The following is a 27945-nucleotide window of genomic DNA, read 5'->3' on the forward strand; positions in this document are numbered from 1 at the left end:
TGAGTTTAAATGACAGTAAATATTTATTAGATATAAAAATCTGAAACCATTCTCACAATTACAGGACAAATTTCATTTAGCTACACAGAATTTTATCAAGCAGTTATATCGCTTATTTAAAAATATCATTATTTGCTGAAAAGTGATAGTAAACAAAATCTCAGAGAATCTCAGGGTTGGAAGGGACGTCAGGAGGTTATCTAGTCCAACCCCCTGCTCAGAGCAGAACCAATCCCCAGACAGATTTTTACCCCAATTCCCTAAATGGCCCACTCAAGGATTGAACTCACAACCCTGGGTTTAGCAGGCCAATGCTCAAACTACTGAGCTATCCTCCCCATGGCACAGATGATACAACCAGATTTCCCCACAACACTGAACAAGACAAACACATTCATTCTGTACCAATAGTGAAGCTTCAACAAAATACAGAATATCAAGAACCTGTTTTACCAGGACAATGGTAGGGGCAGTCTCATACTTTGGCACATTCAACAAGGTGCCTCTTGGAGAAAATGTCATTGTTTGGGGACTGGGGAGGGGCAATTTATAGATGGTAACTGCCCCCACCATTCAATGTAAGATAGATCAAATGAAGGAATAATCAAAGGGTCACATATTTTGGGGTGTCCAAGGCTCATCCAGTTCCAGTCACAAATAAAAGGAAGACCTTTGATTCCACTGAGCACATGTAGTGTTACGAAAATTCCTGGGAAACCTACAGAATAGAAAAAGACCATTTATTCACACTCAGCCCAAACTTTGTTAAGGTGAAGTTAAGGTTGCTATTGTACAGCTGGGCTCGCCATGACCCCAGTTTTTGCGGGATTGTTAGAAAAATTGGACAATGAATCAATGGTTCTACACAAAGCACCATATGGGTCCATAGAACTTTATGCTGATGTGAAGCTGTGATGGGCACAGAGAAATGGTCAGGGAGGGGTAAGGTACTGTTACATTCCCAGTTGCTATTGTTATCAAACGGAGGGAAGAGTTAAGGTTGTGTGCCTGTACTGTTTTATGATTTCCAGGCATTTTGATACCTCCTGGTGCTACAATTTTAATACAGCCAAATGCAAGGTGCAATGGATCTAGGAACCAAAAACATAGCTCACAATTACAGGATGGGGACTGTATCCTGAAAAGCAGAGACTCAGAAAAGGACTTAAGGAATCATGGCAGAAACTAACTGAACACGAGCTCCCAGTGTGATGTGATGGCTAAGAGTGAAGGCACTCCTTGGATGTATAAACCGGAGAATATTGAATAGGAGAAAGGAGGTTACTGGTGAGACTATTACTGGATACTATATCCAGTTCTGGGGTCCACACTTTAAAAATGATGTTGATAAATTTGGGAGAGTTCAGAAAAGAGTTGCAAGAATGATCTGAGATTTGGAAAACCTACCTTATAGCGAGAGACTAAATAAGCTCTATTTAGTTTATTCAAAGAAAGGTTAAGGCTGGGTCTACACTACCCGCCTGAATCGGCGGGTAGAAATCGATCTCTCAGGGATTGAATTATCGCGTCTCGTCGGGACGCGACAATCGATCCCTGAATTGACGCTCTTACTCCACCAGCGGAGGTGGGAGTAAGCGCCGTCGACGGGGAGCCGCGGAGGTTGATTTTGCTGCCGTCCTCACAGCGGGGTAAGTCGGCTCCGATAAGTCGAATTCAGCTACGCTATTCACGTAGCTGAATTTGCGTATCTTAAAATCGACCCCCCCCGTAGTGAAGACCTGCCCTAAGAGATGATGATCACAGCCTACAAGGACCTACAGAGGGAAAAGAATTCTGATAGCAGAGCTCTTATCTCAGAGAAAAAGGAAGAATGAGATCCAACCGCTGGGATCTGAAGCTGGATAAATACAGACTGGAAATAATCTACTTACCTAGGTATTTATACATCCCCCCTCAACAGCATCTGAGCACCTCACACTCATTAATGAAGCCCCTACCCTCCTGTGGGGGTATCCCATCCCTTTTTCAGAGATGGGGAACCAAGACACAGTGTAGAGTAAGGACTGGTTTACATGGGAAAGTTAAACTCTTGCCATAAGCAAGTGTAACCAGGTTAGTTAAGCTGGTGCAAAAAGGTTTTGTGGACACTTATTTTGGTATAAATCAGATTTATTTTGGTTCATCTTAAATCAATTAGGGACAGGTTTAACCTAAGCAAAACCTAAACCAAAACAAGTGTGTCCACACAGGGATTTGCAACAATGTAGTTAATTTGGTTTAAAAACCAGTTTAAGTTAAATTGGTGGAACTTTCTCATGTAGACAAGGCCTAAGTGATTTCCTCAACGTCACACAAGAAATCTCTTCCTCAGCTGGAAACTGAAGCCGGGTCTCCTGAGTCCCAGTCTAGTGCCCTGCTCACTATGCTATCGGTTGGGTCTTTTGTTCTTTACAAAACAAACAAAATATGAAGAATCTGCACAAACACAGCTGAGTCCCAAATAACCATGTTTACTGAATATACACAAACATTCCAGGTCTAGCTACCTATACTGCTTCTCTGGTTAGAAGCTGCCGGAAACCAAAACGCAGAACACTGAGTACACTAGAAGGCCCACAAACTATTTAAAGGGATACTGTCCTATTCCATACACTACACCAGTCTTTTTCTCCAAATAAGGTGTGAGGGCTATTAGCTACTGGGACAACTTACCTAGGGTGTGGTGGATTCTCAAAGCCTTAAGATTGGAGGCTCTTTCTAAGGGCTGGTCTACACTACGGGGGGTGTCGATGTAAGATACGCAACTTCAGCTATGGGAATAGCGTAGCTGAAGTCAACATATCTTATTTCGACTTCCCTCCCATCCTCACGGTGCGGGATCAATGGCCGCGGCTCCCCCGTTGACTCTGCTTCCGCTTCTCGCACTGGTGGAGTTCTGGAGTCGATGGGAGCGCATTTGGGGATCGATATATCGCGTCTAGATGAGACTCGATACATCGATCCCTGATAGATCGATTGCTACCCCCCGATCCGGCGGGTAGTCTGGACGTACTCTAGAAGATCTGCTCTTGCTCGAGCAGAAGATATGAGCTGAATGCAAGAATCACGGAGTGAAATACTAGGGCCTGGGTTATGCAGGAGGTCAGACTAGATTATCACAATGGTTCCTATTGGCTTTACAATCTATGAAAAGTAGTTGCCTGTGGCTCCCTGAATTGGGGTCTGGCTCTATGGTAGTCACGGCCCCAGCATAGATTAATACAGTCTTCAGGCTGCCCTAGTCTATGGCAGCAGGCTGTGGCCCCAAGCAGAAGGTGTAGCTGGGCACTGAGTATTCCAGTCAAGCCCCCTCCCTGCCCTGACAAAGGCCCTGTGCAGAAGGCTGAAGGAGAAAGGTAGTATAAGGAGCTAATTATGCTGGCTCTGTACCCACTGGGGACTGTCCTGCACCAGGAGAACGCCCTGCTGGTGAGATCCAGCACCAGGTCACAACAGCGAATCTAGTCCAATTAATGTAAAGCTACAGCAAGGAGCAGCTTTTAACAACAACATCACTGAGTGAATGGCAAATGTTTCCATGGGAGGCACTTGTAGCACTGCTGCTAGAAATCCTCATGTCAAGGCTTGGAGATGGTCAGTGATATTAGGAGTTTGCCACAGTGCAGGGGCGTAGACTAAGAGTATGTCTACACAGGCAGCCTGGGGAAGAGACTCCCAGCCTGGGTAGACAGACTTGGGTTTGTGGGGCTCCACCTAGTGCTCTAGAAATAGTGGCACAGACAGCACTTTGATGTTGCGGCTCAGGAGGGAGGTAGGTAGGGCTTCAGAGCCGGAGCTCCCAGCCAAGTCGCAACATCAAAGTGCTGTTTACGCAGCTATTTTTAGAGCACTGGCGTGAGCCCTGCACACCCAAGTCTGTCTACCCAGGCTGGGAGTGTCTCTTCCGCAGGCTGTGTAGACACACCCAAAGTGACCTTGAAGAGGTTCCTTTTAGGCCAAGGGATTTTATGAATCACCCTCCACACTGAACCAAGATTGGACCTCAACCTTTGGTTGGTCTTTTTTGTGCAGTGTTGCATTTCCACCATGTCTGATCTGAAGATTTGGGAAAAGCATTTTCACAGCATCACACAGGTCTGCAAAGTCTTTGTTCACAGGGATCTCCTAGAGGGAGAAAGTATCACAGATCAGTGTACAGTACGATTTACCTTCTCTCAAAAGGTAACAGCAAAGGTACGCAATGCATCACAACATGTTCTTGCTCTCAGGCATCCATGCAACTAATGCAACCTCTGACAAAGTTCCTTCAGTTCAATAACCTGAGCCATCGACCAGTTCACCAGCAAGTGGCAATACCACAGCTCTGGTGGATATAAAATAAAACATGAAACCAACTAGCTCCAACTGTCCGGAGAAGAACTGGAAACACAGAGAAGACGAGGAAAAGGGTCAAGAGCAGCTGACAAGTCAAAAAGGGAGGACATGAGATTCCAAGCAAGCAACTCACAACTCTGTTGAGGGCCGTGTCTCTAGAATGATCAGAGCACAAAGTGGCTGAAATGCATAAAACATGGCATAAGGGTGAGGTAGAAAATGCAATACGCAGCCTGTCTGCAGAGTTCACACAAAGCCTGAGGAGGGAGTCAGGAAAGTGCTGGAACAGGAGAAGGGTTTGTAAGAACATGAGGAATAGCATTTGAAAGGGGGTACTGGGACAGGCAGGATAGTCAGGTCTCTCTTTGGCTGAAGAATACATTTCGTCTGTTCTCAGCCAGTCAGAATGCAACAGGTCACTAAATAACAGGGAGCAACTGTTGCTCTATTATTAATAATTAAGAGAGCATTATAACCTGTGTTTTTCCTTTATAAATTAAAAATAAGCCATCAACAAAAACATTTGAAAAAAGGCAGTTTTACAATATCCGCGACAGCATTCACCAGGTGAAGGGGTCTGTCACTTTTTGGCAAAACTTAAACATTAAATAGAAGGAGACCCTCTGTTAAAACCAGATGGTGGTTTATGATGTAACTACACAAGTCAGACAGCTAAGTTATGGGTACCACAATCACAATAGGTCTAACTACAAACATTTGGTCTTTGTTCAATGTGTTATTATGCCATGCTGCATAGATGCAATGCGGTGGAACTATGCTATTTGCAGAAACAATCATTCTGAATGTTCTGACTTTGGGGCCTTCATAATCCACCCTCCTTTTTCAGTAACACATACCTTTGCGATTTCATTTCCCTGTATTTTTACAGGCAAAAATAGAGAAAGATAGAAAGGTGCCACAGTGTCTGTTTCAAATCTGTGTCTGACTTGTTAGTAAATATTAACTTATTATTTTTGTATGGTAAATTGTAATTTTTATATACTAAAAGTCTTTATTTTATGTATCTATGTATTTATTGCCCTATATATAATTGAAAATAAAAAGTTCTTTGCCCTTCAATTGAACCTAATGGGTGAAAGGAAAATGAACTCAATAACAGAGTGCATGTAATCTTTTAACCCTACTTTTTACCCAGACTTTACTAATATAGTCCAGGTATCCAGGGAAGAGACCTCTCAACCTAATGAACACTGTCTACAAAAATATATGAGAAACAAAACCGAGTGGGTTCTGTAATGGACAAAATAATGATGCATTGAAAGATGTTTTTAACTCATTAAGAACTGTTGGTGTCATAGCTGTTAGTAATAATGATTGGATAAGAGATTCCTTTTTACTCTTCAATCAGGTAAATTGAGGATCATAAAAGAAATTCCATCAGCAATTAGGAAAACAGAACATATAGTAAAATTAATTGTGGGAAAGTACTTTTCCCTCCCAAAAAGGAGTTTCATCTCACACCCAATAAAAGGAAAGAGGGTTGGAAAGTTAGTTTGGGAATGAACACTATCAGCATTCCACCAGGTATAGAGGAAGGGACCAAACCACCTTCACTTCACCACCTTCCTTCTGTATTAATCTTTGATTAAATAATTCCATTTGAGTCTGCTATCTGACAATATCAAATCATTATTAAATTCACACATGGAACAGACAGTGCACACTCCCAGTCTAGACAGCACATTCAGATCAACACCCTGCCTTGCAGATGGTCTCGGAAGGCACCCAGCAGCTCTGGTAGCCCAGAGTGCCAATGGACTCTTTTAGCCTTAGGTCACTGTTTGAATGCATCCCAGGTCACTTGTGACTAGAAGTTGTTACTGAATGGTCAAAACTGGCATGGACCAGCTGCCAAACCTTAGGAGAGAGGCTCTGGATGGAATGGACCACAGACTGAAGTCCCATCTCACCTAGTTACAGGGGTGAGGCACATGGACAGGGTACTGTGAGGAAGCTTGCACCAACACTGCCCATGCCATATCCGTGGGCAAAGGCCTGCCTTCCTCAGAGCTGTCAGTTTGGCACTTTTCACCAGTGGGAGAATGTATTCTCAGTTTAAGTTCTTTGAGCCTCAACATCCTCCAGGATTATGAGCGGAGGGCCACTTAGTTTTAACGAAAATGGGACACAAATCTTTATAAAACTATTTGGTTCTTCACAGACCAGGTGCGACAGATTTTTCCAGAGGTTTCAGGATGTGCAGTAGCTCAAATTCCCTCCAGCTTCTGCTGTTTTAGTAGAACAAGGCCAAGTATAGTGTGTAAAGGGCAATGCCTATGCACCTTAACTGGACATCCATATCCTAGAGCTGGACACTCAAAATTGGCATGTAGGCATATGAATCAGGCATTTATGCACCTACGTGCCACTGAGAACATCCAAGGGTGATGTTTGGACCTGTATTTAGGTGCCCATGGTTTCAAGTTGGGGGCCCACCCAGATATGGTCCTTTAGCTCACAGTGGCCTGCAATGATAGCGCTGCAGTAATTCACGTGGATAGCACTGTGTTATTTACAGTTCAGACCAGTCTCCTTTGGAAGGGCAAAACTTGCCCCTGCCCCCCGCTGTTTAACACTTACTGAGAAGTCCAGGATTTCTACCACGGCCCCGGAATTTGCTTGTATAGATTTGAGAATCCCAAAGCAGCCTTCACTCTGCATGGGATTTCTGGCCATCTAAAGGCAGACACAGGAAACAACAATAGGAACAATACAGTTTGCATGTTCTTTTCATTAATGCGCCTTTCTTTGATATCTGGAACTCACACCACAAACTGCAGCTGTCTTACAGAGCAAAACTGTCCCTTTCAAGTGTCTTCAGGCACATGCCATGGGCATGGAACAAAAGCAGGAACTCACAGTGAGAAGAATGGATGGTGATGACTATTTGAAAATCTCATGTCTACAGGAACCAAACTTATTAAAAAAAGGTAGCTTTTTGGGATCATCAGGATGTGCCTAGGCCTCACTAAAGCAACCACATAACCTTATTCTGGTCCTCTTGTCCTCCCTCAGCATCCACAACTCCACTCTCTCCTGGTTCTTCTCCTCCCCGTCCCATCTTTCAATGGGGGTTCCCACAAGGCTCCAGCCTTGCCTTTCTTCCTTTTCTCCCTTTACACACCATCACTGGCTGACTTTACCTATGTGTGTCTTAGGTTCAAGGATGTGTAACTGACCTCGACTGTGTGTTTTACACCAGCACAAGATTCTTTGCCCAGCGGAAGCTGGATGCAGCAATGTGGAAAAAGGGATAAGCTGTCAGGGAACGGGTTATGGAGTCGTAATTCTCTGCTTGACCGTGGAGGCCATTCTACCATAGGATAGCTGCCAGTGGTCCCCAAAGGGCAACACACCAGCTGGGAATATCTAAAATGCAGTACACCTGGTCATACCCACTCTCCACCACTCCATGACCTACTTCACCTGAGCGTCAGGAGCTCCCTTGTGCTGTCTGGGGAATGGAAAGGAAGAAGAACAGAGCAGAGTGTCTTCCCTACTGTGCTGAGCTGAGGGACAGGTCAGACACCCAATGGCCATTAACCACGTCTCCCTCCAGCTCCCAGATATGTGCAGCAAACGTGGCTACCATGTAAGGAGTTGACAGCAGAGGCCAGTAAGATCACCCTCCATATTGAAAGGCGAGGTGCTAGACAGCAGGGCAGAACAGGGAGCAGCAGGCTGCAGGCTCTGGTTCACGTAGGGGGAGGGGTATAAAATACTTGAATTCAAAAGACTGTTGAATACAAGCACTCCTTGTCTACATGAGAACATCTGCACGCCACATTTCACAGGCGCGGCCGGAGACTGACGCTAAAGGCTCCCCTGCTGTTGCTGCAGAATGGCTCATGCAGAATCTGATTCAATGAGCCCTCATGCCAGTGACAGTTTAAATATCTACTTTATTGCCGTTTCCAATGTCTGCTTAAAAAAGCTACTCACATTAAGGCTCTTCAGAGTCCGGTTTTCTTTCAGGCCTACTGCAAAGCGCAGAGCTCCTTCCAGTGAAATGCGGTTATTGCTTAGAACAACAGAGAAAAGGTAGACTTCTTACATTTTTCATTCCGTGTCCCCCCCCAGCCAGGGCCACACTGTCATAGATTCATAGATTATAGGACTGGAAGGGACCTCGAGAGGTCATCGAGTCCAGTCCCCTGCCCGCATGGCAGGACCAAATACTGGACCAAATACTGTCATGGAGACACTTACTACAGTATGGGCAACAGGAGGACAACATGCTTTACAAACTCATGTAAAGGTACAGGGAACCACTTCTCCCACCACTGACACGTGGACACATCTGGAGGGGCATTAATAGCAGCAGGTTAACAGCTCTCTACACACAATTTGAAGGAGAGGAAGTGACAAAGAATCCCATCTCCAGTTGAAGTTGCAGGGAGGAGACGTATCTGTCTGGGACACCTGTGTTAATGTACCTACTCTCACGGAAAGTGCTGTGAGGTCTTTCGTGACCCTGAATGCTCACGGCCTTGGTTTTAAATCTCATCTGGAGAACAAGCGCCAGCAGCCCAGCATTCCGCAGCTACACCACTTCCTGAAGTGCACAAGTTTTCCCTGAAGGTCTCCCATCCAAATACTGACTCGGACTGGCCCTGCTTAGTTCATGTCTATTTCGGAGCATTTGCTTTTATTGTTAGTGTGACAATTAAAACCTCAGTGTTTGTTCCCTGAAATGTTAGTTTCGTAAGTATATCCAGGTAGCCCCTGGCATAGCTGCAGCCACTGCCTGCTCTTCCAGAGCTTAGGTCCCACTGGCACCTAATGCACTGGGATGGGAGGGTCATTGCCAGCTCGCCTGTGGGATTTTACACTGCAGGGAGTACTTGGCACTACCCCCTTGCTCACTGCCTGTCTCATGACCATTTCTGGTTATGTTCATGGTCTCCATAACGGCATCTCTCTGAAAATTACCCGATCTCGGGGCTCTCCCACTAACTTCACCAGCCTCTGTTGTTTTCTTGACTCTCCCTTTGCTGAACCAATCAGCCTCCTCTTTGAATCGGTTCCTAGCATAACATGTCCACTGTACGCCTGATCAAATCGACAGTACGTCTCACACCTAACTATCCTTAGTATATAGGCCAGTCCCAGGCCTCCAAGTACATAGGCCAGTGCTTTGAAGAACAAAGGAACTTGTCCAGTTCTCATTGTGAGCACAAACATGAGATTTCTCTCTCATGCTGCACAAGGTGCTCTCTAAGCTCTGAAGTCCCATTTCACTTTTCTTCTCATTTCCAGAGGTGCTAGTAACCCTGGATCCTTATCACTAGATTTCGTTCCATCCATCCTCCCCAGCCAGATGGAATCAATTTATTTCCTTCCCAATTTAAGATTGTAACGATGTCACCTTGACCCCAGTAATCCTCCTCACTCCTTTACGCCATCGCTTTTTCTGGGGCCACCAGGCTGACTACAGAGCTGGGGACCTGGCAGCCACGACTGAGGGCAGGGCAGTAAATAACAGATGCCAACAGATCTTACCCAGCTAGAAATTTCATGGACAAACTCCCATTACATGGCATTCCTTTTGTCATCTTAGCGCCAGCAAGACCGTCCCTCTTTACACATAAAACTGAGATCAATGGCTGCTCAGGGTTTCAGCACTAGGGGGTGCTCTCACTTTCAAGTGTGGGACGTATTACATCATGACCTGAACCTGACTCACCTAATGTTGAGCTCCTCCAGCACATTGTTGACTTTAAGGGCCTCCCCCAGGGCAGCTGCGCCATTGTTACTGAAGCCATTGTAGGAAAGGTCCAGAACTCTGAGGAATACGTTTGCCTATGGAACAAGCCAGAATTACTGTAAAAAAACCTCACCGTAGCTTGGGACAGAAACAGCTATCTGCATCGCCCTGGCGGAATGACCTTCCATGACCCATGCTTCCAAAACACAGTTAAAAATAAACGCAGAGGGAAAGTGAGCGAGAGGAAGAGAATGAGCAAAGGACATTTCATACCAACAACTAGTGGTGGGTGAACCTCAGAAAAATTCCTTCTCCCTACATGACCCTCCTAAAGTGCCAGGCTTCCCTCTTCCTTCAACCCCTCTCCTCTCCCTTGGAAGATCCCACCTGTAGCTCACAGGTCTGGCAGCTTCTTGACTTAACCGCAGCTGCGGTTTGATCTGAATATCACATGCAAGTAGTTTGTGAGTCTCACGGAGAACAGCACAAAGGATTAGCGCCTGCTAGAGCCCAGTAGCTGGGCCCAGAAAGACTCTCACAAGTGGGGGAGTTGTGCAGTGGGGACACCTATTGGCCGAGGGCGAGCTAGTGGCTAATTAGCACGTTTCGTTGAAGGAGTTACTGGATGGTTCACAGGACGATGGGATTCACACCATTGGCGCCATGCTCAGCGCAGTCCCCAGCACCTGGTCAAACTCCTTGTAAAAGGGGCAGGATGACAGCGAAGGAAGGAGCAGTAAAGGGTAAGAGTGCTGAGTGAACAGTCTGGGATGGGATAGCATCAGTGAGCTCAGGCTGGATACCTCCAGTATTGCTAACCTGTAGGGTGACCAGATAGCAAGTGTAAAAAATTGGGGTGGGGGAGTAATAGGTACCCATGTAAGAAAAAGCCCCCAAAATCAGGACTGTCCCTACAAAATCGGGACATCTGGTCACCCTACTAACCCGGACAGTTCAAGTCATGAGTCACACACAAAAATATCATGCAATCAGCCCCAAAAATCACAAAGTCGGGAAGGATTTTTAAGATGCTTTTCTGGTGGTGTGGGGCAGTTCCTTCAGGAATATCAAAAGCCTGATCTTCTCTGTGCAGGGCAACTGATTCCTGAACTAGATAATGGCAGCCCTCATCGGAAAGGAAAGGGGTGTTGATGTTGAGTGGGCAGCTTGAGTTAAATAGGTATTAACAAAAATAAAAACAGAAAAACCCCACAGGTTTTAAACAATCTGACTAGAAATCTCTTCCTCTTTCAACTGTTTAGGTCTCAATCTCTTGTGATGTCATAAGCTCATTGGTCACTCCACCTCAAATTCTTCCAGCAAAACAAAATCAAAATCGGAGCTTTCCAATGTAAACATCTGCCTATATTTACAAATACACACAGAAAAGCCAGGCAGAATATCTTCATCAGAATGAAACAAACAAACAAAAAAAACCACACACACAAAAAAAAGGAAGTGAACAATTGTGTCTACTCTGCAATTCATTTTTCTCTTGTTGGATCCCCTTCCTCATCAATCTTGCAAGATGCATCATATAAAATGGTAGAAAAAAATAGTACAATGTACCGTATTAGATAAATAATCTGATAATAAAAAACAGCAGGATAAAGCACATGCACAACTGGACAGAAGTAAAGTTGCACACACAGCCTCAACTTTGGCATTTCCTGGCCTACTAATGTACTCACCAGTTTTATGGATGGAATTTTCTAAGGTGGCTTTTTTTTTTTTCTTTTTAAGAAACAAATTCCAATCTGAAATTTAATCTTGAACTATTAATTTAATCTGGAATGGATTTCAATCATCTGATTTAAAAAAAATCATTAAGTCAGGCTCAGGCTTTATAAAACTAACTTGAAAATGTATGCTATATATAAATTTTAATTTTAATTTGCAAGGAATTAAATTATGAATGCTTTTTAAAAAAATGCAACTTCTAGTAGGAGATTTTACTTGAATTTTATAAAACTGCTATAGACAAAAATCAAAATATTGAAAATTAAGGCCCTGATCCTGGAAACCAGATCAAAATAGAACGTTATCAACATTCTACCCATTCACTGGGGCCACTTGTGGTCTTAGCGTTAAGCATATGTGTAAGTGTTTTCAGTAACGGGTTAAAATTGTGTCTGAGTAGCGTGAAGTCTGTCTCACTTCAAAACAAAATGATTCAATGTTAACAATGTAAAATTATTGAGACTTATTCAACACATTAATAAAGTTACTAACTTTTGAGTACACGCAGCCCTACATTTTCAAAACCAGGAGCCTAAAGTTAAATTCCTAAACTCAAATTTTAAGTCCCCTTGAGTGGGATTTTCAAAAGCACCTAAATGACTTAGGAGCTTCAAACGGCATACCCTGAGGGAGCAACACTGCCTTGAAATGTTTCAGCTTTCTTGGCTTGTGGAAATGCAGTATGTCAGCAGGTGGGCTGATTGCGAATATAGCCCAGGTTGGCTTATCAAGCTGTGTGTGAGTTTGTGCTGGTCTCACAGAAAGGATGTTAATAAGGCCCTGGATTGGTCTTTTTCAGCTTCAATAAGCATTTTAAGTGTGAAACGTCACAATGAGAGGGGAGGGGGAAACTCTGTACAATCAGAAATTCTACTAACAGTTGGAAATGATATAAAACATTCATTTCAGCAATTGAAGACTATAAAATGGGAAGAAAGTAATGAACTTCAAACTGCAAATGGAAATAAAAATCAAGATTTAATTTTTTTTAATCGTGATTTTTATCTCCCCGATTTCAAGGCCTATACACTTCCAGATGTCATAGTGTTTTATGTTCAGGTCACGATGGCAGTGTTTACCCTCCCAGATGAAGTTTAACATGAGTATTACAGGGTGCAAAGACAGGAGATAACACAGACTTCTTACCTCGAAGCCTCTGGCTAAGGCAGCTGCTCCTTGGCTACGGAAGTAGTTCCAGCTGATGTTAAGCTCCTTTAGCCCAGTGTTTTCTGCTATGGCCATTCCAAGAAGCTCACCTTACGAAACAGATTAAGAAAATTTTGAAAGACCCAGGAAAGGATCAGGTGGTTCAACTGGGCAGGAAGCTCAGATTAGCGGAGGAAACTTTTTGGGTGAGAAATTAAAACAGAAGATTTTTCTCTTTTATGCATCTTGTGGCTCAAGCACAGAGCAGGGGCTGCAGGAAGAGCCAGAAAACAGGCCCCACATCGTCAGAGACCACTGAGTGCACATAAAAGGTGGTACAAGGACAAATCCCCATAATGCAAAACAGAGCCCAACAGGGCCGTAACCAGAGCAGGGCCATTCTCGTGGGCTGGCTGAAGTCCAGGACCAGTAGTGCCTGCACCACACAAAATAGTTCCACTCTGCTCCTCAACCCTGTGCTCCCTGGTGCCACTCTCAAGTGAGACTACAACCGTTGAGAGGTTTCCTCTGTGCAGAAGGCTCAGTGGGATTGAAACAGATAAGGAGGGGAGGAGGTTTCTGGGAGGAAGAAGACGACATCAGAATCAACTGGGGGGATAAAGCAACAGACCAGGAGGGAAAAAGAGGAAGAGAGTGCAGAATGGCTCGCAGAGAGGATGGGAAAGGGACACACCATCAGCCTGCAGGAAAATAGGGTTACCATATTAAAAATTAAAAAAAAGAGGACACTCCACGGGGCCCTGGCCCCACCCCCGCCCCACCCCCACCCCTTCCCCTACCACCCCTGCCCCAACTCCACCCCTTCCCCACCCCAACTCCGCCCCCTCTCCTGAGCGCCCGCATTCCCCCTCCTCCCTCCCAGCCATGAAACAGCTGCCCGAGCGCTACCGGCTTCGGGCAGCCCCCGTGCCTCTGGACCCTGCGCCCCCGGAGAGGAAGTGCCCAGAGACATGGGGGCTGCCCGAAGCCAGTAGCGCTCGGGCAGCTTGGCTCTTACAGAGCCGAGGAGTCAGGGAGCACAGCAGCCGCCAGAGCCCGCTCTAAGGTAAGCCAGGGATGCCGGAAGCTGGGAGTATTTTTCCCGGACATGTTCGGTTCTTTGGAAATTCCCCCCGGACGGGGGTTTGATTACCAAAAAGCCGGACATGTCTGGGAAAAAATAGACGTATGGTAACTCTACAGGAAAACCAAAGGAGAAGCAGAGCTCACCACTGAGAAATCAGCAGAGACAGAGCCAGTAACAAATGGGTGACCCTGAAAGAAGGAGGAAGGGAGGAAGATGGGTAGGATTGGAAGGAAGGAATCAAAGTAAGGAGAAAAAAAAATCCAAAACCTTCTCCAGTCCTAGAAAGACTCTCTTGCCCCTCAGGGCTCTAAGAGAGGGGAGGGGATTCCCACAGATTTCAGTGGGGGGCTATGGGTGGCAAAGGATTTGAAAGTCAATGGACATTCTTCCCTTGCCCATTAAATTCTATTTAAATGTCTTGCCCTTAATCTCAAGCCCTACATCACACTGCCCAGCCTACATCCCAGACCTGGTCTCCTTTTGTATTCCTTTTGCACCCTCTCCACAAATACCACCAGCTTTAACACCCCTCACTTTCCCTCCACAACTTCTCCTTTGCTTGAACATCCTTCCAAAACTGAGTCTCCAAGCCCTCTCATCTCCACAGTCAAATCCCATCTAACATCCACTTCTGCACCACCCCCCACAAAAACACACATTGAAAAAACAGAGTTACTGCACAGGGTGAGTAACCGTCTCATCTTCGAGTAGCATCCCTATAGGTGCTCCACTCTAGATGATTATTGAGCAGTTCCGTCTACGGAAGGAGGGGGCTTTGAGTCGAGTCTAAGATTGAAGCTAGAACAGTGGAGCCAAATATGGAATCAGAAGCGGAGGCATGAGTGACTGCATAGTGTTCAGCAAATGTATGAATGGATGTCCAAGTCGCGGCTCTACATATTTCTGCAATGGGAATGATCTTAAGAAAGGCTACTGAAGTAGAGAAGGAGCTCGTGGAGTGAGTTAATACTCTAGAGAGAGGTCAAAGGTCATGAGACAGATAGAAGTAGGTAATGCAGCCACATATCCATGCTTAAGATGGCATCATGGTTCATCTCTCCTTCCTGCTTTGCCAACATTTTCCCCTCTCAGAAATGAACTCTCTCTGGTTCCCTCTACCTCTTCCACTCCCACTCCCGTCTTCCATTTTCCCTGTCTTGATCTATCCCGCCTTTCATCCTGCTTCTCTCTTCAGCGCAACCATCTCTTTTACAGCCCCCCCTTCTGCCTTCCACAACCTGACTGATTTGGGTGGGGGGCCTGTGGTGAGAGGTAATAATAGGTTCAACCCAGGCAGTTTTGACCACCATGGAGGGTCAGGGAAGACAGGATAGTCACTCCCATCCCTTAACATCCCCTCCTCCCCTTTCCAGAACTAAAAATGAAGACACATTAAAGGGCAGGAAAGATGAATCAGTATTTGCCCAATGCCTGCAGTCCCAGACAGATCACCTCATTTCATTCCTTATTTCATCAGAAGCAGCGGCCTTTTTATTCTATTTGCTTTTCTTTTCTCTGCTCTGCGTCCTTATTTCTTCCTCTTCTTCTATCTCTAAACAGACTCTGTCCTCCTTCCCCTGGGTTTTCTGTTCTTCCCAATTTTCTCTGCTCTTCTCTTCTCCTAGTTCTTCACTCTGTTCTCAGCGAAAGGCCTCCTGGGAGAAGTTATTTGAAAGGAGGGATTTGAATGACGGGAGGAAGGCCATTCAGCACATGAGGAGAGGGAGGGAATCCCAGCATAAAGAGAAAACTTAAGAGTTGGACAGAGAAAAGATGGTTAAGTCTGGAGAGAGCAGGAGACAATGACAGCAGAGATGGAGGCAGGTGGAGCTTTTTCAGGCCTTTGAAGGTGAATAGCAAGAAACATGAACTTAGTGCAGAAACTGAGATGATGCCAAGTGAAGGAATTCAAAGAAGGGAGTGACATGCTCTGAGTGGCAGGAGGAGGAGATATTTTTGGCTGATCCATTCTCTGTGGGGGACATAATGAAACGTGGAAGGTGGCAGACAAGAGATGACCAGGGTGTAGAAAGATTAATGGTGGATAGAGAGAAAAGAATGGATTTTTAGAGGAAGAGGTGAATGTTTAATGAGCAAGGATTCCAGAGGTTATGAGCCTGGGTGGTAAGGAGGACGGTGGAGCTTTAGGTGGTTACAAAAGTGGGAGGAAGCCAGGAGGTTTTGGGAGAAGAGAGAAATTTGGTTTTCACCACTTGGAGTGTGAATTTGCAGCAGGATAACACTATACAACGTGTGGGTCTACAAAGACACTGCTTTACCTGATGTGTCAGCGAGCATGTTGTGACTCAGATCCAGAGATTCCATTTTATTGTTAGCCGGGAGGGCATCGGCTAGGTACTTAGCTGCATGGTCATTAAACTCATTTCCTGAAAGTTTAAGGGTAACAACTGTCGTATTCTCCAGAAGCATAGCAGAAAGGGCCTCGGCTCCTTTAACTCCAAGTCTGTTGTCAGATAAATCAACATCTGAGGGAGGGGGGGAAAAAAACAAGAACAAAATCACCATTTAGCTAAAGGGGAGATGTCAGAAAAACCTCCAGCTGTCTGCTGCAATGGAAAACTCTTACAGCAGTATTGCCAATCCTCAACGTTCAAAAATTATGAAATTTTTAATTTTTTAAGAAAAGAGGAAATAGTGGCTTTTGCTCTGACTTTTGAGTTTTTAACTCCCCCTGCCCACCTCCAGTGTGTGTGTGCGTGTGTGTCAATTACCCTGTTGTCAGCTCTCCCAAATGTAGAGTGAATAAGGCAATTTTGACCCAGCTGATGGAGTTCTGACTATACCCCATGGAGATCAGGGCCCCAGTGTGCCTGGTGATCCACAAACACATAGGGAAAGACAGTTCCTGCCCCCCAAGCTCTTACAGTCTAGTGCAAAGCTCGTTGGTGAATTTGTGCTAAGGCAGCTAGAGCCGGGACCCACCACACTCATCTCATCTAGGGGCTTTCAACCAGCCAATAGATGGGAAGAACCTTCTAACCTCTGCTGAGCTGGGCAGGATTCACACTGCTGCCCCACAAAGGAAAGACTGTGTAGATCAGTGTTTCTCAAACTGGGGTCGCCGCTTGTGTAGGGAAAGCCCCTGGCAGGCCGGGTCAGTTTGTTTACCTGCCCCATCCGCAGGTCCGGCCGATCGCGGCTCCCAGTGGCCGCGGTTTGCCGCTGCAGGCCAATGGGAGCTGCTGGAAGCGGCGGCCAGTATGTCCCTCAGCCCGCGCCGCTTCCCGCAGCCCCCATTGGCCCGGGAGCCGCGATCGGCCGGACCTGCGGACAGGGCAGGTAAATAAACTGGCCCGGCCTGCCAGGGGCTTTCCCTACACAAGCGGCGGCCCCAATTTGAGAAACACTGGTGTAGATCATTACCAACACCCACAGCATCCAGACCCCATTAGCACTAATGGGACACCTTGGGGAATGAGACTCTTTCTGGAAAGACAGGTTTATTAAACCAAGTTCTGACCATTTTGTGGCTCACCTCCTCTCTGCACACACATGCAAAATCTTTCACATGGGCACTGTCCCACACAGCGTGCCACAGCCTGCTGTTAAAGGGACAGCTCTCATCAACTAAAAAACCAACACACTACAAATGCAACAGTAAAATAAATATTAACACTACATTTGCATTCACTTCACTAGATAATTTCCATCCAAGAATATCAAAAGACTTTTCCAAGGAGCTCTCTGAATCATAAATGTTGATTTTTAACAAACCTTGGCACCAGGGCTTAAATTCTCAGAGATTATCTCCTGGAGCCCCTCTCTCCCCCCACACCCAATTTGGTGCTCCAGGCTTCAACTGCAGAGCGGACAGTGGCGCTGGGGCTCCTCTGGGTTTGAAAATATTTCCCTGTTTTAATTTGAGCCCTGCTTGGCACATTGGGGAAGCTCTGAAAGACTGGAAAAAAGCCAGTGTAGTGCCACTGCTTAAAAAAGGTAAACAAGATGAGCTGGTTAATCACAGGCTACTTGGGATTGTAAATAATGATGGGGACAGATCAGTTCTACAGAGTGATCTGGATTGTTCAGGAAGGCAGTCTTGTTTGAATGCATGAATATCGCCAAATGCAAAGCCATACATCTAGGAACAAAGAACAGAGGTTATGCTTACAAGATGGGGGACTGTAGCTTGGAAAGCAAGAACACTGGAAAGGACTTAGAGATGAGATAACCAATTGAACATGAGCTCCCAGTGCAATGCAGTAGCTAAGAGGGTGAATGCAATTTTGGGGGGTACATGCAGGGGAATATCAAAAAGGAACAAGGAGGTGTTATTACCTCTGTATACAACATTAGTGAAAACATTACTGGACTACTGCATCCAATTCTGGAGTCCACATTTTCAAAAGGATTTTGAAAAATTGGAAAGAGTTCAGAAAAGAGCTACAAGAAGTTATGCAAAGTAATGCACATTGGAAAACATAATCCTAACTATACATATACAATGATGGGGTCTAAATTAGCTGTTACCACTCAAGAAAGATCTTGGAGTCACTGTGGATAGTTCTCTGAAATCATCCACTCAATGTGCAGCGGCAGTCAAAAAAGCAAACAGAATGTTGGGAATCATTAAGAAAGGGATAGTGAATAAGACAGAAAATATCATATTGCCTCTATATAAATCCATGGTATGCCCACATCTCGAATACTGGGTGCTGATGTGGTCACCCCATCTCAAGAAAGATGTATTGGAATTGGAAAAGGTTCAGAAAAGGGCAACAAAAATGCTTAGGGGTATAGAACGGCTTCCGTATGAGGAGAGATTAATAAGGGGACTTTTCAGCTTGGAAAAGAGGCGACTAAGGGGGGATATGATAGAGGTCTATAAAATCATGAGTGGACTGGAAAACCTGCCTTATAGAGAGAGATTTTAAAAGCTCAATCTATTTAGTTTGTGCAAGAAAGAGGTGACTTGATCATGGTCTACAAATACCTACCTAGGGAAGAGATTTCTGAGAGCAAATGGATCTCATTCTGCCTTTTTCTGCTAGATTAAAGACCATTAGCTAGAAGATGAAGCTAGACAAATAAGGACTACACATAAGGTGTAAACTGTTAAAAGTGAGAGTAATTTATCATTGGAACAACTTACTAGGGATGTGGTGAATTCTCCATCAGTTTAATTCTTTAAATCAAGACTAGATAACTTCCTAAATGATGCTATAGCTGAAACAGAAGTTATGGGCTTGATGCAGAAGTTACTGGATGAGTTTCTATGGTCTGTAGTGCCGGAGGTGAGACTAGACAACCTTAAAACTGCCCTTTCTGCCCCTAAAATCTAAGCATCTCCTATTTAAAATGTTAGTTTTTAAGAAGTACTGTTACTGTACCTCAAGAAGAGCTCTGCATAAGCTAGAAAGCTTGTCTCTCTCACCAACAAAAATTGGTGCAATAAAAGATATTACCTCCCCCACCACGCTTAAGAAATTTATTTAATCAACAGTTACTTTTATAGCAAATAATCCAATGATGTAACAATACATACACTGAAATCAGGTTTTAGAGGACACCAAGATCTATTGTATTTCAAGGTAAATATTAATCAAGGGTTAAGTTCTTGAGTCAGTAAATTCTGATGACTGTCTCAACAGATATCAGTATTTGTATATTAAAATGCAATTCCGCAAAGGGACTGTAAAAATGGCATGGAGGATTTCGTGTGTGTGTCTCAATAGTTCCCAGAGCAAATGTACTTAGTTTACAAGTAAAACTATGGCAGCTTGTGCCCCAAGTAAGCTGCAGACACCAATGTCCAGCCCATGCTCCTTGCCTGCCTCCACTGCTTCCTACCTTCCCAACTACTGGGTTGTCAAAGTGATAAACTGGGGGTGGGGGTCAATGGGGTGCATAGAAAAGGGGAGACACTCTTCCCTCACCTGCTCTGCCATTCACACCTCAGAATCCATCTGTTGGGACTAGTGCTACTCCAGCTTCCTGGAACCTCACCCATCCGAGATCTCAGCTATCCGAGGTAGGAGACCTAGGTTCAAATCCCTGTTCCAGATCAGGCAGCCTTGGGATTTGAACCGAGCTCTTCCACTTCGGAGGTGAGTGCTCAGGCTACTGGGTATACTGGGAACACCATCACCACCTCCCTTAAGCCACTTTTTACTGGCCAGCTTCGGCAGCTGCCCACTCAGTTTGCTAGCTTCTGTGGCTCCATTTTTTGGCACCATGCATTGTCTGGAGAGACGGTGCACCTAACTCAGGAATGTGGATTCCAATGGGTGGCAGGGCACCTAAAATTAGCTGTTGCAAAGCTGAGTAAAGTCCACTTTGTCACTCTAGCCCAGTCCTTACAGCACAGAGATCAGCTGGAGCACCTTGGATGGGGCTTAGCGCCGCTTGCCCCTAATTAGAAGACGGTTGTTCTAACTGCCAGTCTAGCAAACTCCACCTGGAATCTGAAAGTTAAGATGGGTTTTTTCTGCCTTATGCATCTTCAACAATATTCTGCAACTGTTCTCTCAAATTCCAGTTCCATTACTGATTCATGAGCCAGAAGAGAATTCAGCTCCCTCTCCCAGAACGCTACTGGCTTTGCAGAGATAACAGGAGTAAAGACATGAATTCATGAAAGTAAAAACTATGAATACACACAGGGAGAGCTGAATAAGAAGGCACTATTTTAAGTAGTCGCTTTTCAAAGTAGGGCCCAATTCTGTAGCCCTCTCTCATGTGAGCAGTGACACTGAAGTCAATGGGATCAGCCAAATCTGCAAACAAGAACTTCCTCCTCTCATAAAACCTTATTGCCACACTCTGATACATGCTTTACAACAGAATTACCTTTGAATTCAGACACAAACCTGAAATGTAACAGTTTTCTTTTAACATCTCTGCAACTGCAGCTGCCCCGTCTCCATTCAGACAATTATCACTCAGGTTTAACTTTACAATGGAGGTGTTAGTCATCAAGGCAAGAGATAAAGCTTTGGCACCCTGGAACACATGACAGCATAATGGGTCACTCACAGGTCTATTCGGTACCATGAGCACTTTTAGCGGTTTGCTTATTTCAGTTTTCCTAAACCTATCAAGAATATAGAGATTGACAAAAGCTTTCCAGACCCTGGATGCATTTCTGAAGAACACAACTGAAAGAAAGGTTTCAGAGTAGCAGCCGTGTTAGTCTGTATCCGCAAAAAGAAGAACAGGAGTACTTGTGGCACCTTAGAGACTAACTAAGACTAGTCTCTAAGGTGCCACAAGTACTCCTGTTCTTCTTTTAACTGAAAGAAAGTACCCCTCCGTGCAGTAGAGGGCTCCAGCTGCATTCAACAGAGCACCACCACCAACAAGTCCCATCCTGCTACCAGTGAAGTCAATGGCAAAATTCTCAACAACTTCAACGGATGCAGGATCTAACCCACTGTCTCTTAAGGAAAGTAGTAAAAGCCCCCTTGTGTGAGTGATTTTAAACTAGACTGGAAAAAGCAATGCAGAATATAATTAGAGTTCAAAGGATGCAATCTGAGTTGGTAAGTGTCATTAATTATTTCTCCATCCACCTAGAAATAATAAAAAAAGTTTACCACCAATATGCATAATGTAGAGAGAGGGAATGTTAAACATGTCAGATTTGTTCAACTCGAGGACACCTGGTGCCTTCACTCATTGTCAGTTCTATCAAGCGATCAGTAACTAATACTAGGATAAGTACCACTTAGGTTTTATTTCTATTATTACTCCTAGGATCTAGAGCAGGGGTGGCCAACCTGAGCCTGAGGAGGAGCCAGAATTTACCAATGTACATTGCCGAAGAGACACAGTAATATGTCAGCAGCCCCCCCTCACCAGCTCCCCCCTCCAGCCCCCAGTGCCTCCCCCTTCCCCCCATGCCTCCCACCTGCCATGATCAGCTGTTTTGCATGCGCAGGAGGCTCTGCGGGGTAGGGGGGAGGAGGGAGGGCACAGCACGTTCGAGGGAAGGGGCAGGGGCTTTGGGTGAAGGGGTGGAGTGGGGGCAGGGCCTGGGGCAGAGCAGGGGGTTGAGCAGCGAGCACTCCCTGGCACATTGGAAAGCTGGCACCTGTTGCTCCAGCCCCGGAGTCGGTGCCTAGACAAGGAGCTGCATATTAATGTCTGAAGAGCCGCATGTGGCTCCGGAGCCACGGGTTGGCCACCCCGATCTAGAGCCATTAAGTTTGGAATAAATGTCTTAACTTGATTAAAATATTTTAAATTTGGAATGGACTGACATTATCCACGAAATTAAATAAAAAAAATCTACACTCTCGAACCTTAAATACAGTGTAAGGAATAAGAGGATGAAGGGATCTAATAGGTCTACTCCAGTTCTGATTTCCCTAATTCTAGCATGTTTATTACCATCACAGGGGAGTATTAAGGCTTGTTGCATTTTACGGCATGAGTCATGCATATGAGCCAAAAGTTCGTGCAAAGTAAGTTGTGTAAAACCAGAAGCAACTACAAGCCCATTGTGGATAGGACCGTGACACTAACCTACATATAGAACTTCTTTAAAAAGTTTTCAAATGTTGTTTAAACTTATGAATTTTAACCATATAACATATAGCAACACATGCATATTATATAAACAAAAAAACTTTGTACATCCAGGGAGGATAAAAATCTTATCACAAAGCCCTGGACATTCTTGTGGGGTGAGGTGTGGAGAAATCTAATCCACCGTCCCACCGAAAGGACGGCAGGTGCTGTGAAGATGACAAAGCTGGCAAATTCCCCTTAAACTGTGCTAAATTTCACGTGGCATCTCATTTTGCTTAAATACGTTTATATTGTTTCACTGCACTCCCTCTCTCGCTTAGCTGAAAGCCCACTTCCCCTACTCGCCATTCTTTATAAAGCAACAACTGCTGAAATTCTTAAATGTATTATTCCTCCTTAGGTTTAAATTAAGTCCCCTTGTTCTGGCCTGTCCAATAACTTTCAATAGATCATCAAGTTTTATTTTGTTCATACCCAAACATGATATATTTAATGCTGGTCTACACATAATATACACCACAAAACCAAGAAAGTGAAAAGCTAATATTAGTTTAATTAGTACATTATTCCCCCACCCAGAGACACACCCCTAGCCACTGGCACAACCACCATATAAATTCAGAGCACACATTGCAGCCTTAATTGTGCCAAAGCGAAAAGTGATGTATTCTATTTTCTGTAACTGTTACCTGTGGGCCAAGCCCATGGTGCTTCATAATCAGTTCAGTGTCCTTCATGTGACGCAGGAAATAGGATGTGGGCACCACTCCATATAGTTGGCAGGCTGCTATATATCTGGTCTTTCCAGTTGGGTCAAAAGGTTCCTTGGTTTCTACATTAGAAACAGCACAACGAACATAGAGAAAACAAGCTGTACAAACAAAAACCAGCACTTCCAAATTAACAATTTTACCAAAAAATGGAAATTAAAGAATTTATATTTCTTTGCAGCACCCAGGGCCGGCTCCAGGATTTTTGCCGCGCAATTGCGATGGTCGGCACTTCGGTGGCAGCTCCACCACGTCGCTTTCTTCTTCGGTGGCAGGTCCTTCCCTCCGAGGGCCGAAGAGCCCGACGTGCCGCCCCTTCAACTTGGCCGCCCCTAGCACCTGCTTGCCGAGCTGGTGCCTGGAGCCGGCCCTGACAGCACCTTCCCCAGAGCCTCCACGCACTCAAAGTGAACAGAGCAGAGTGAGGCAAGACTCAGGAAAGTAGAGTTGACCACACGTACTAGATCCTGCTCGTTGTTATGTAGGCATCCTGATACAGTTTTTAATGACATGATCACACACAATTACTTACACGATCCCTGCTCATTAGAGGCTTGATCCAAAAAAAAAAAAAAAATGACTGACGTCAATGGGAGTCTTGCCATTGATTTCAAATTGGTTTTGGATCAAGCCCTCAGTCCACAAGCTGCATTCTTGCTCAGTGAGCTCTCCGAGGGATACGGATAAAAGCAATGGAACAGAAATTATATAAAGAAAGTTGTAAAAATTTAAGCAATATTTAAGGTAAATGTTTAATTTAAATGAGATTAAAAGCAAGTGTTCTGTGTGCAGACCTCCTCTTCACTTTTATTTCAGGAAGTTATATTTAACTAAAGATTAAAGTTTCAGAGTAACAGCCGTGTTAGTCTGTATCCGCAAAAAGAAGAACAGGAGTACTTGTGGCACCTTAGAGACTAACAAATTTATTAGAGCATAAGCTTTCGTGGACTACAGCATCCGAAGAAGTGGGCTGTAGTCCACGAAAGCTTATGCTCTAATAAATTTGTTAGTCTCTAAGGTGCCACAAGTACTCCTGTTCTTCTTTTTAAAGATTAAAGCCCTCTCTCATTCTGGACTCACCATATAACTCACACAATGAATGAGGTGGCCTTAGATCTGCAAAAATAATAATAATGTATAATGGGTAATTAAGAACTTTAACATAATGAACAAGGGAGCATATGTACTTTACCATAACTTTTCCATCTCCCGACTTTTTAGTCAGGGAATGAGATCACAAACTGTTTGCATAGAGTTTCCTAGGGGCAGGGCGGTCCCTAGCCATTTGGGTGCCCTACGCAGCCCCCCCGTGGGGGGGGGGGGGTGTGTGGGGCCCCAGCCCCCCCAGGGTCCGGGAGGCAGGAGCTGTGGGGGGGCACTTTTGGGGGCCCAGGGGATTAGTGGGGGGCCGAGAGCAGCCCTCTCCACTTCCCTCGCCCCAGCCCCAGCCGTGTCACTTGGGGGAGGGGGTTGGGGGAAGGGATCCCCCCCCCGCCCTCACCGGCAGAAGTGGAGCAGCCCAGCCCCAGCCTGCTCCAGTCCACCAGCTTCCAGTCGCCGGTGAGGGTGGGGGGACCTTTCCCCAACCCTCCCCCAGCGATACAGCTGGGGCCAGGGCAAGGGAAGCAGAGCAGGCTGGGGCCATATCGCTATGCTTCCCGCCACAAGTGAGTGCGGGGGCATCCTTTCCCCAACCTCCCTGCACTCACCGGCAGCGGGAAGCAGAGCACCATGGCTGGGAGCTGGCGGAGTAGAGAGGGCTAGGGCCACGTTGCTCCACTTCCCGCCACTGCCAGTGAGTGCAGGGTCGCTGGGGGAAGAGGTGGAATGGGGGCCGGCCAGGGGCAGAGCAGGGGGAAGGGTAAGAGGCAGGGCAGAGGGAGTTGTCCAGGGCCCCATACACCCTAGGGACATCCCTGCCCCTTGCAATGGATGCAGTCCGCGGGGGGAGGGATAGGGCAGGTCGCTGGGGCTGGTGCTGCCACGTATGCAGCATGCAGCTGCCTAGGGCACCATGAAATTTGGGGCAATTTGGTGCCTAAGGACGGCCCTGCCTAGGGATGTTGTTTATTTTTGGTTTTGCTTTGTTTTGTAAAGAGAAAGAAAAGAGAATTAAGAGTACATTCACTCTTCACCTAGAGAAGATCAGGGAAAATTGTATGTTCACAGCCAGTTTTGAAACTGTTCTACAGATACAGGACAAATTGTGCCAGATCCAACCTGTGTTGTGCTGGAAGAGATTCCTACCACTGGGCAAATCAGGGCAGTTGGGATGTTTTGTACCTTCTATTTCAAGGTCAGTATCCCACTCTTCCTCCCTCTCGCTATCTTCATCACCCTCCTTCTCACTCTCACTCCCCTCTGAATCATCCGGTGTGTTTGTTCCGTAACTAGCATCTCTTTCCTGGTGCACAGAGTGCTCACAAACAGACGTGGGGACAGTCTTAAAAAACATAAGAAAGTTACACAGAAATTCTTTTCAGTGAATGTAAAGATCTTCCTCTTGGTAAGTAACTGCTCAGGAGTGTGAGAGGGAGAGAAACAGAGCTACTTTGTAACTTCTGTTATTATTGAGCCAACTCTTATTAACAGTACAGTAAGAAATCCAATGAGTGATTCACAGGCACCCTGTGGATCTGGAAGGAGCTGGACTAGTAGTCTGAAACTGAAGATACCTAAACAACAGCCCTGAGCTGGAGGGACCACTTCTAGCGATGAGGGGCTGTGTCATGCTCGGTCAGTGCTTGCACTTTCAGTTGAAACTGCCAAAGAGTATGACAACAACAGCACCTGTCCTCTAGACCTGGACAGTCTCCACCACACAATGCATTTCAGACACCTCCCGTGTGTTTTGGGCATCTCGTACTACATCTGAACTGATGACTTAGATGGGAAAGACAACTGGAATCACAACGTTTGGGTCTAAATCCTTTGCACTTGCAGCATCACTCATCCAATGATCTCTAAGCACTTCAGAAACATTAGTTTGGCTAATCTCACACTCCAGTAAGATTAACTCCTATGACTCTTCATCAATTTGGCTACCACCTCTCAGAAAAATCGATTAACTACATCAACAGAAAAATCCTTTCCAGCAATGTAGGACGCATCAATGCTGCTGCAACACTTGTAGTGTGTACATAACAAACTGCAAGGCTGTCTTCACAACTAGAACAGCTGGAGATTCACTTTGAAAAAAGACAGCTCGGATTTTGGAGAGTAGCTGAGACCTACCCATGCCAGCTAGCCCTTTAGACTCCCACTGCACACTGGGAACTTTGCCCTCGGGCCTGTGTAGTGAGGTCCTACGGCTCCCCACCACCCCGGAAGGGGAAGAGCCCATCTGGAGGCCGGAGTGGGTGGAGCTAGGGAGTTCTGAGCCCGCCCCTCAGAGGGTCAGGCGGCGACCTGGAAGTATAAAGCCAGGCCCTCAGATCTCAGTCTGGCTCCAGCAGCCGGAGAGACCAGATGTCTCCAGTCTAGCTCGGGGCTGGGACACCTCCGCGGACTGGAGTGACTGCCAGGCCTGCCCTGCGCCCGCTACCCAGAGGAGCTGCCGAGCCTGCCCGGCACCTACTACCCGGAGGAGCCGCCGGGCCTGCCCTGTGCCTCCTATCTGGAGGAGCTCCCAGACTTGCCAAACGATTCCCTGGGTGGATGAACCCATGGTCCAGGAACCCCCCGAGGCCGACGCCAGCAACCAGGGAGGCCCAGAGGGGGCAGTCTGGAAGTAGCCTGGGGGCAGCCGACCCCAGACTGGCTACAGCACTGCCAGAGCCGATGTCAGTGTGTTGCGGCCAGGATCCCCACTGACTAAGCAGCGGGTCTTCTGCTGCTGCTAGGGCCCTGGGCTGGGACACAGTGGAGTGGGAGGGCCTGTGTCTCCCAGGCCTGTCGAGGCTCAGACCTATTCCCGTGGCTCAGCCCTGCCTGAGGGCCTGAGCTCTGCCATAGTGTTTGTTGCCTGCCCTGACCAAGGGCCTGGGCTAAATATTTCATTTACTGTTGCTCAACCCTGACTAAGGGTCTGAGCCCTGACCTAATGCTGGTGCCCGCCCTGAGCCGGGGTCGGGCTTCCTGGATCTTTCAGGACTGCAAGGGCTGCCGGGCGAGACCCGACACCCAGACAATTCACTCCAGCGCCAGCAGGCAGTGAGTCAGTGTGGCTCCCCGCTGCCCCGGAGCGGTCGAGCCCCAGCCAACTCCTGTACAGTCTGGACCACAGACCAAGGGGAATTCTCTGAAAACACCATCCCGCTTCAGAGCCGGGTGGGGGGAAAGGGAAGGGACCTCGTCGGGACAGGCCGGTCACTGCTGGGCAAACCAGCAGCCTCGTCCCCTTCTGATTTCCGAGGTGAAACGCCCCCCACCCCTTCTCCTGCCACCCCCTGGGGTCCCGGGCAGGGCCAGGGGCCCAGGCTGCCTGCAGACTCGGGCACACGGAAGCAGCGGGGCTGGGGCACAAGGGCGGGGCCGCTGCGCCCCGCTCGGTCCCTCCCGCCCCCGGCCTCACCGCGCCGCAGGAGGCGGCGGAACGCGCGCTGCAGCGGCTGAGCTCCGCCCGGGGCCGGCTGGGCGGCGGGACCCCCGCGGCCGCCGGGCCCAGCTCGCTCCGCAGCGGCAGCATCGGGCAGCGCAAAGCCGGC

General features: G+C 46.5%; 1 protein-coding gene across 1 annotated transcript; it reads right to left on the reverse strand.

Moving 5' to 3' along the window:
• Positions 1 to 27926, reverse strand: LRRC74B (leucine rich repeat containing 74B). The gene is made up of 12 exons (XM_054007003.1): positions 27813 to 27926; positions 25583 to 25742; positions 24380 to 24415; positions 23219 to 23361; positions 20867 to 20999; positions 16316 to 16522; positions 12950 to 13059; positions 10043 to 10158; positions 8299 to 8377; positions 6937 to 7032; positions 4009 to 4125; positions 1 to 718 (listed from the first exon to the last, which is right to left on the reverse strand). The coding sequence occupies exons 1-12, from the start codon at positions 27924 to 27926 to the stop codon at positions 698 to 700; spliced, it is 1332 nt and encodes a 443-aa protein (XP_053862978.1). The 3' UTR covers positions 1 to 697.
• Between the last annotated feature and the right edge of the window lie 19 nt (positions 27927 to 27945).

This window comes from Malaclemys terrapin, chromosome 16 (assembly GCF_027887155.1).
Source record: "Malaclemys terrapin pileata isolate rMalTer1 chromosome 16, rMalTer1.hap1, whole genome shotgun sequence".
Classification (NCBI taxonomy): Eukaryota; Metazoa; Chordata; order Testudines; family Emydidae; genus Malaclemys; species Malaclemys terrapin.